Source organism: Saccoglossus kowalevskii, chromosome 5, assembly GCF_978046115.1.
Source record: "Saccoglossus kowalevskii chromosome 5, keSacKowa6.1, whole genome shotgun sequence".
NCBI classification, from domain to species: domain Eukaryota; kingdom Metazoa; phylum Hemichordata; class Enteropneusta; family Harrimaniidae; genus Saccoglossus; species Saccoglossus kowalevskii.
The window spans coordinates 32,071,505-32,081,955 of NC_140645.1; the positions used below are offsets into that span (position 1 = coordinate 32,071,505).

Below are 10,451 nucleotides of genomic sequence, written 5' to 3' on the forward strand. Positions count from 1 at the left end.
TTAATGACTACTTCATGTTATATCTCGGCCAATAGTTGCCGAACCAGTTGACCAATCACTATTCTGTTAATCGCGTGCACCAGTTCACATTCGGGCCTACAATTATTTGTTTCTGCCTTTGAAGCAAAGAAGAATGCATACCTACGATAATAATAGTCTGCAATCCCATAGTAATGCTGAACAATTTTCACAATAATGATAAATAACGTAAACAGTGAAATAACAAAGGAATAAGGAAATAATAATAATTTCACATTTATGAAATAATTTAAATAAAATACAAAATAAAACGAAAGAATAATGAAAAAAATATTGGTGAACGAATTCTACAAAATCATATTGGAGGGATAGCTAAGCGTGTGTAGTTATTAACATCATTATATGGTAATACGCTTACTGCTTTAAAATAATTTCAATTGATGAATCAAGTACGCGTGTAAAGTTAAAAACGAGTTGGTCTGTTTCACATTTCTCTCAAAGAGGGCGCTCCATATTAGCATTGACGGAAGGCAAACAATCATGGTAAATACTTTGACTCATTGTAATGACGAAGATGGCGTTCCAATGCGGAAGTAAAGCTTTGAGTTTAAGTGTACACTGCGTGGAATTTGTGCGTATCTGTATGAACATATAACATTTCAGTAAACTACCAGAAGAAGGGAAATGGTCCAGGGTATTTTAACCGGGCTCTACATTGCTTTGCTTTTCATTGAGACGTCGAGAGGTATTTACTAACAGTCAATAAATCTTTTAGTGAACATTGACCTGAGTTGTTCAACCACTAAGTATACTGTACCATTGTTGTTTTCATTTCCGTCTCCGTACAAACCAACATGGCATGCTGTACTTGATGACATGGAGAATTGGCAATATAAATGACGATTTGTAGTATCCAGATGTACACTAATACACTGAGTGTTTCAGTTCACCATGTTATTATACTAAACGTTACTATTGCATTGGGAAAACATTAAATGGTCACCATGGTTTCTTAATATCATTATATTATTCTTAGTGTTTTGTCAGATTCTAATTGGACCAACTGGTATAGAATATGCCAAACCAGGAGAAGATGCAACCTTGAACTGTTCTATAGACTGGCAGTCAGTTGAAAAAACTGTGAACTGGGTTAAAGTTGGTGAGACCGGTGCACTAGCTGAAATCACAGACCAGGGTTCTAATATTAATGTAGGTGATCCAACCAATTATGGTGTTATATACACAGCGCCATACAGATACGACTTGGTAATATATAACGTGGATTTAGAAGATGATGATGGGGAGTATGATTGTTATTTTAATTTAGACGGAAATGACGATGAGGAAGTAGGAACACTTACTGTACTTGGTGAGTAAACTAAATTGCAGCAAATGGAAATTCATAGGCATCTTCTAAGACGCGAAGTAAAAATGTCGTAAATATGCAAATCGTTTTGGGTTAATTCAACAGCTATAAGTAAAAATGTAAAAGTTAACAGTGGATTAAATTAAAAACAAACAGTTATGTGACTTGAACACTTCCACGTATTGCATTTGGCAAACAATCAAGTGGACAATGAGTCAGGTTTCCCTGAGATCACATGATTACATTGTTACGATTTAGAATTATAAACTGTTATGTCAATAGTACCATGCTTATATTACTTGAGTTGGTGTCTTTGCTGTTGAATTGGTAATTAATGGAGATTGGCGATATTCAGTATTTTAATTAGATACTACCACATACAATTTGAAACAATAAATGAAACACACCTTGATGATGTTGACGACGCGCACATTTCATATCGTTCAAAGTTTATAAGTAGTGAACAAGATGAACATGATCAGACAAAATATAATGCGAGTTGGTTTAACTGGCACATGATAAGTTCTTCCTTATTTATTGGTCCCGATGAGCACCAATGTTCGCCGGATTTTCACAATATTGCGATTTAGTCGTGTTATACACGTACCGGGTAGAAGTAAGGTAAATTATTTGGATAGTATGGGATTGCAAGGGAAGATATATTATTCGAGTGTACTCTATCTTTTAAATGTTTATGTTCTGAATTCCGCGGGGAACCTTCCGCTCAATCCTCTATGTCGCTATTAATTAACATTTCTGTGTCTTGGCTGATAAATCTACGATTGTCATACTGTCTCCTATGAGAGTTCACTTTCAGTGATTGACAATTTCACAGAGAGGTCTTGACTCAAAACGTTTGTTGTGGACAGCAGAGTAAAAATTGACATCGACAGTAGACGAGATATTTGTTATGATTATTCAATGACTGATTTGGTGACTGAGATTTTAAATAGTGACGGAAAATATATATTTCTAAACCCCATTCAGTAAAAGTAAAATCTGGCAGAATCGTATATTCAAACAAACAAACAAACACATATCACTATTATTACACTATAATGCGATGAATTTTATATTTCAATAATATTTTTACTAAAACGTCACAAAATTACTATAATTAAGTATTCCGATCTGATGTGACATTAATTGCCCAGCCCATTGATGTGTTGAAAGGTAGAATAATCTTCTTGAAACCTTAGACCCAATCTTAATTTGTCAATATACATAATTCACAATAGAACTGGCACTCACTTACAGCATTGATATTCGTGATATTTATTGATGTGGGCGTGTGTGATACTTGGTGAATATTTACTACAAGGCCAACAGAACAAATCAGTTTACCAAATACCGGTGCCTGGTATGCGGTTCAAGTGTTGATGTTCTTATTCCAGGAGAATCAATAAAACTACGTTACAAAGTAAAACAAAAATACGCATTTGTAAATCTACGGATAAATAGATTAAAGAGTAGGAGGGGGAATTTCACATAAAACTAACATTCAGATTATTGAACGGAACCCATATATTTACTATAAAACCCATTTCAGAAATGTATTTCTGTATTTTCTGCAGACATTTATTTTTACTCCTGCCAACATTTATTAGAATACTAATATATTGTCTTGGTAGTAAAAACAACAACTATAATATGGTGATCAAACATACAAATTCACAAACAACTTGCATAATAATAAAAAATATTTACATTTTGTATGTTTCTTTCAACAAAAATAATCGGAAAAAATATTGTTTCTCCCGCAAAATCTGCTTAATAAAACAACGATTTTATTCCCTAACTATAATGTAACACTATTTGTCTTTACAGATGGAATAGATTCAATCAGAATAGTTGTTGCAACTGATGAAAATGAAGCGAAAGAGTACTCATGTGAATCCACCGATGGTAACCCAGCAGCTGAGTTAACATGGACAATAGGTGGTAAAGATATCACAGAATACAGTACATATACAACACAAGTCAGCGATAATAATGACAAACTACATAACAGTATGAGTGTGTTGAATTATACATTAAATGCATCAGATAATGGAGAAGCTTTGAAATGCCAAGGATTTCAACATGAAAAGTTAACAGAAGTTAGTGCCCGTATTTACATGAATATAAAACGTAAGTGACTTCTATATGATTTCAATGATTCTTTTGTTATTTAGGACAAGATATTTTGTTTTGTTTATACAAATGTTGTATTGCAATATTTTGTATTGTGTGTTTTTTTATTTACGGGTAAAATGAAATTAATTATGACCACAGAACCCTAAATGCCAGTAGGCAGATCGGTGTCTCCGATTTGCAATTCAGAGGGCACCAATCCCCAACTAATCTCCACTTTCTGTATGAGCACATGCCATTACACACTCTTTCAGTCGTCCAAGTATGCCTCTTGTTTCAAGTATCCAATAGCTACAAAGAGAATGTATCACTTTTCCATACAATTTCCGCCCATTTCATACGGATTCGCAGGGCAAATTTACCACTTGTCGCTAAATTAATCATTACTGCTCTCTTTGCATACCTTCAATTCGGTGTGCCAATTCCTATAATTGGTCTTCATCTTAAAGTCACTAGGTACCAACAAACTCATGTAATGGTTAGAACAACTAGTCTGAGTGCTAATGTGACAAACAAGGTTCACACAGAACCAAAAATACACAGAGTGCGAAAACTGTGCTCATCCAATGTATAATTTATTGTATTGTACTTTTAATGAACTGCAGTGCAGCATTACGTGTATTTGCATGTATTGTACCAACGTGAGTTGAGATGGGTTGTGTTGACAAGTTCATCTTTAACATCACGGTCTTATGCATGTGGTAATAATAATTTGTATATGCATACTGAATAACAACAATTATCATATGCAATTTTTGTATCTACTATTTCTGTTGTTTGAGCTGGGGAGTAACAAAATATTTATAATTAGTCACATGACAAGTGTTATTTTTTGGCAATGAAAAAAATGGTGTCTTTGATCGTAAGTGAACCTTCGATAGGCGCGCTCTTGGACACTTCCATTCTGAAATGTGGTTATACTACTAGAGTTAATCTTCATAACTGTATACATTTTTAATATACAGGTTCCAATTAACTTTGTCAAAAAGGATTCAGTCCAAATCAGATATAGTGTATTCACAACATACAAGTGCATAACCCGTTACACAGCGCACAAATATTTACTTTGTACATGCAGTTGCCGTATGATAATGCAGCAAGAGATATCGTATGTGATATTTTCAAAAGCAACGATATTTTGTCGAGTAGAAACGGTAAATATGAACATACAAATCTATGTCATTACCAAAACATAAATTATATTACCAATCTTTTTCAGATATTCCAAAAATTTCCAAAATTGAAGTAATTTCATGGTGTGAGAGTGTGATCAATGTGGCTTGTGTAGATACAGCCAATCCAGATTCATATCAATATGAATGGGAAGCTGAGGGTGGACAGACTGTAACTGGCTTTGAGAATATATGGGAACTTACAGATACTGGAGATAATGACCAAGAAGAGATTACATGTACAGCTACAAACACTATGGGATCTAGTACATCATATACACAAATAGTCTACAAACCATGTAAGTATACAATGTGTTCACATTATAGTGACATCAGAGGCAATATGTACAGCTACAAACACTATGGGATCTAGTAAAACTATATACACAAATAGTCTACAAACCATGTCAGTATACAATGTGTTCACATTATAGTGACATCAGAGGCAATATGTACAGCTACAAACACTATGGGATCTAGTACACCATATACACAAATAGTCTACAAACCATGTCAGTATACAATGTGTTCACATTATAGTGACATCAGAGGCAATATGTACAGCTACAAACACTATGGGATCTAGTACACTATATACACAAATAGTCTACAAACCATGTAAATATACAATGTGTTCACATCATAGTGAGATCACAGGCAATATGTACAGCTACAAACACTATGGGATCTAGTACATCATTATATCCAAATAGTCTACAAACCAAGTAAGTATACAATGTGTTCACATTATAGTGACATCAGAGGCAATATGTACAGCTACAAACACTATGGGATCTAGTACACTATATACACAAATAGTCTACAAACCATGTAAATATACAATGTGTTCACATCATAGTGAGATCACAGGCAATATGTACAGCTACAAACACTATGGGATCTAGTACATCATATACTCAAATAGTCTACAAACCATGTAAGTATACAATGTGTTTACATTATAGTGACATCAGAGGCAATATGTACAGCTACAAACACTATGGGATCTAGTACATCATATACTCAAATAGTCAACAAACCATGTAAGTATACAATGTGTTCACATTATAGTGACATCAGAGGCAAAATGTACAGCTACAAACACTATGGGATCTAGTACACCATATAGACAAATTGTCTACAAACTATGTAAGTATACAATGTGTTCACATTATAGTGACATCAGAGGCAAAATGTACAGCTACAAACACTATGGGATCTAGTACACCATATACACAAATAGTCTACAAGCCATGTAAGTATATAATGTGGTCACACTATAACGACATTACAGTCAATATGTACAGCTATAAATACTATGGGATCTAGTATACCATATACACAAATAGTCTACAAACTATGTAAGTATATAATGTGGTCACACTATAACGACATTACAATCAATATGTACAGCTACAAACACTATTGGATCCCGTACACCATATACCCATATCCTGTAAATATACAATATAATGCATGTCTACGTATGTATAGCATGGCGTACAATGACCGAGTAGAAAGTATGGCGTGATGTGAAACACACATAAATCATAGCTCCGCACTCATATCATAACATATCATAAATGTATACTTGCAGGGACATCTGGTTGAAATGTTTTCCATGTAAGTTGTACTTCTAGCGATAAATTAGTTCTATTATGTAAATGTGTCAAAGGAATGCCGTTCACAACTGTCATGGTATTGTTGTCTGTTAATATCGTTAATAAAATAATACGTGGTGTACTGTTTTCTAGTTTTACTTTATATCTGTTTATTGTCGTCGAACGAAAGGTTTGATTTGTGGCTGATCAGTCTTACTTTCATATGCATATATTCAATTCAAATTAATGGTCCTTTCAGACATAGTGGCGCTTTCCTGAACAATTGATTAATAGGTTTTACACACACTATTTCCCCTGTTCGTTCACAGATGAAGCCACAGTTAACGCTATCACAGAGTGTCCCCTCAAAATCGAAGCAGGGTCTGACGCCGTGTTAGAGTGCGGCACAGATGCCGTACCTCCATTTCCCGATAACGAGTATTGGGAATGGTTTCTACAGGATGGGTCAAATCACATACAAATAGATTCTTCTGATGAAGGGTATAATATTGATCCAGTGGAAGGTGATGAACAGAAAACAACATTAACTGTATTTGATGCACAAGGTGTTAAAACATATCGCTGTCAACTTGGAGAATCATACGCGGATATTGAAGTCCAGGCAATAGGATCAGGTGACTGTCTATTGTGATCCGTTTTTTTAAAATAAATCTAGAAGTCACATTGCCAGGGTGTATTGCTTTTTACCAACAATACCACCGAGTCACTGAGGACATACCACCTGGTCACTGAGAACATTGATTATAATTACGTGAATTATCAATTACAGCATGTAATATTTGAAAATGTATAAAATGTAAATATTCGATGTCGACATAAATTTACATAATGTAAACTTAGTTCCATATTATACAAATGACGATTTGCATATGCATACAGTTATGACATGTATAATCTAACACGACAATAACATTTTGTGTGTTATTTCAGACGAGGATTCGTGTATCGCATGTGTCGTCATGGCGATATTACTTACAGTTTTTCTTTGTTGCTCAGTGACTGCAAATATTGTAGGATTTGTTTTACATGCACGTCTTAAACGAGATTTTTACAAGCAGGTATGTTCTGTGTCAAATAAATAACTTAGTATTGTGTGTTTGTCTGTGTATTATAAATCAATCAGGTGAAATTAACTTGGCTTATTACTTCGATAGATAACGCTATTCGAGAGATCCATACAATTCGCATCCATCTCTAAACAAACATTGTTCAAACGTTAGAAATATTTATCCGGGACATTTTGTCTGAAGTTGATTGATTGTTCAAGAAATTAGCGTTTATGTGAGTACTCTGTAATTTGTTCACAGTCTATGTCACGTGATGATTATACAACACTTTCTACAATGACTAAAGATGCAGTGCATGTGTATGAAAGACCTACATTAAAGCCAGACGAGGTAATAAAACATATTATCAGGTGATGTATTCATACAGTACAGATATGGAAACTTTAGGAAATATACCATATAATGTAAACTATATTATTAATTAACAGAAAATCACAAATAATATATTTTTTTCAATTGACTGATATTCTGGCTAAACTATCATGATGATTGTATGAATTAGAATATTGTTTAATAATAAATATAGTATTATATTATATATCATTCCAGAATGTAGAGAACAGTAATTATACGTCACTTTCACTAGAAACAAGAGACACACAATCTGCATATGCGATCATAAATACCACGACTTTGGTAAATATGGATATTTCACAATTTAATTCGTTTTTCACACATTATATTGAATGTCGATTGGCATGGTAGTTGTTTTTACTTTATACACTGAGTGAATATTAACTTTGTGCCAGAAACTGGTCATAATATAATATATCCATATGTAACATGTCATTATTTTTAAATATATTATTTATATAAATCAAGGACTAAAGCATTGTTATTGCTATTTGCTATATTTCTTTCTCCTAGAACATCTGAACGGGAAATATGAACGAGATAGCGGATTGGTATACCATCAATACAAAGTCGTGTTATATCATCAAGGTCTGATGGCTGATGTACTCATGTAGACATTATTTTCGATGGGGTGTCGCTCACTTATATTGATGACAATATACACATATAGTAGTGCAGCCTCATTGTCAATCATTTGCATGTGAATATAGACGAGGTCGTTCACCCCTGACCTTAACGGATTGATCTTTGTACCCAAGTAAACAAGCGTTACCGCACATTTATTTTACCTATTCATATGTATGGTTATGTACATTGGTTCTATGTGTGGTTCTTGTCAATTTTACTAGACAATAATTAACATGTAAATGTCGATTAATATAACTGAATGACCCTAAATCATTAACATTTGTATTCAAGTAAATCATAATTACAGCGCATATGCTTTCACACTCTCATCCATACTCTTTTTCAATCGTTATTGTCACTCCACATGACTTACCAAAAATTTTGTTTTGTCTTAGAAAATTTGATGAAGTATTTGATGCTAGAAAACAACTAAACATATTCTTCTTGCAAAATATTAACTTTTTTCTGAACACAATCTGACAATTTTCGAGGTGTGAGTTAAGTTAAAATTGACAATTTGTATATCTTCGCTGGAGCCAGTAATAGTATACTATTCCTAAAGAAATTCGTTATACCTGTGTTGTTAGTTAATTATTGGTTACTGAACTTATTTCTGCTTGTTTGATATTTTTTAGTTACAGTTACAGTTAATTTTCATATATAGGTAAACAAATCTCGTGATTCACTCAGTGGCTTGATATCTGTATATAAATTAAAGTAAACCAAGCAAACACGTCACGTGACGATTACAATGAAAGGAAAATAATTTGAAATAAAATAATATTCTTTGAGATCTCATTATTTTATATTAAACTGAAGGTAATATGATCAAATAAGGGTCTCCTTGTATTGTTATCTGCTGTGTTTTTGTTTTTTGGTAAACTGCCTCGTCATTGTGTATTACAGTTTTCCCACCGTCCTCTTTTCTGTATTACCCTAAACAGCGTTTATAATAATGCAATATTGTGACACTTATGATAATATACGGTGACAACATTCTCATAATCAAATTTACTTGACATCTGCAATCTTCCTGATAATATTTGTAATTGTTAGCATTGTATAAATCTCTTTAAGTTTGACGTTATATTTGATTTACTGTCGAGTAGTATTTATTATCTATCCATGTCATAGACAACATTCTCATAAACATGTATGTTTTGCAATAACTAATGATACATAGCGTGAATATTGTCAATGTATTCGAATCATTATCTCGGTAATTCTAATTTTTCTCTGAAACTAATAATTAAATTGTTAGAAAGTCACTACTAAATAATGTGATACTCGTGTTTGATTTATTGTTCAAGAAATTAGTGTTACTTTAATACAACACTACAGGAAGACAAGAAAAACAATATCTTAACACCTGAAATATATCATTTAAATCGCCGTATATACTATTTTTAATATGTTAACAATAAATCTTGGACCAAGCACAATTATGTATTTAGAACAATGCAATATATGGAACATAGCAATATAAAGATAAACATTAAAACATGCATAAGGTTTCACACTTGTTAAAATGTTATTCAATTTCACCAATTTAATGAAATAACTTCCTCTATATCTAAAAAAATGTGATCAACATTAACTATCTTTTTTCCCCACAAACATCTGAAACAAGTGCACACGAGAGCTGACTTGTTACACTAGTCATACAAATTTTACAGTTAGCTCTCATGAAATGAAATTAAACTATACAGAATTCAAAATTAATGGCACTGTGAAATTTTAAAGATTTAAAGTGGACACAGACGGGTGGATTTTGTTTCTTAAGCACAGTAGCGTAGTTTTGTGAATATTTGAATGCAACTGAGGACACGAACTCCGATGCAAACACAAGCCTTAAATTCAGTGACATCAGTGAGTTGACCCTTACGCATTTGTAAGTAAATGTATCTAGGCCAGTAGATATAGCCTAACTATTGAGTCGGTGGCACACTCACTTAGTGTAGCGGGTCGACCGTTTTTTGGTGTTCAACCTCGGTAGGATTTGAAACTCACGTATATCGATTACTCCGGTACAACACCCACAATGCAACAATTGACCGGTAAATACTTTCTTTACATTCAGTGTACTCGGCGTGTCGAACTGGTATAGTACAGTACCACATCTATTGTAAAC

General features: G+C 33.3%; 1 protein-coding gene and 1 long non-coding RNA gene across 2 annotated transcripts; both read left to right on the plus strand.

The window, feature by feature from the left end:
* The first annotated feature begins 584 nt into the window (after window positions 1–584).
* LOC144352654 (cell adhesion molecule 3-like) lies at window positions 585–7,366 on the plus strand. The gene is made up of 5 exons (XM_085499677.1): window positions 585–724; window positions 1,016–1,348; window positions 3,173–3,475; window positions 4,698–4,949; window positions 6,581–7,366. Exons 1-5 carry the CDS (start codon window positions 664–666, stop codon window positions 6,901–6,903), a joined length of 1,272 nt encoding a protein of 423 aa, XP_085355803.1. The 5' UTR covers window positions 585–663; the 3' UTR covers window positions 6,904–7,366.
* On the plus strand, window positions 7,208–9,837 carry LOC146746063 (uncharacterized). The gene is made up of 4 exons (XR_014929564.1): window positions 7,208–7,330; window positions 7,580–7,669; window positions 7,889–7,975; window positions 8,207–9,837. It is a non-coding gene; the product is annotated as an uncharacterized LOC146746063 (long non-coding RNA).
* Window positions 9,838–10,451: the final 614 nt, after the last annotated feature.

Coding starts and splice junctions, on each gene's coding strand:
- LOC144352654 (XM_085499677.1), top strand. CDS start 664: ATGGTCCAGGGTATTTTAACCGGGCTCTACATTGCTTTGCTTTTCATT. Junction 725..1,015: donor TTTCATTGAGACGTCGAGAG/GTATTTACTAAC, acceptor TATTATTCTTAG/TGTTTTGTCAGATTCTAATT. Junction 4,950..6,580: donor ACAAATAGTCTACAAACCAT/GTAAGTATACAA, acceptor GTTCGTTCACAG/ATGAAGCCACAGTTAACGCT.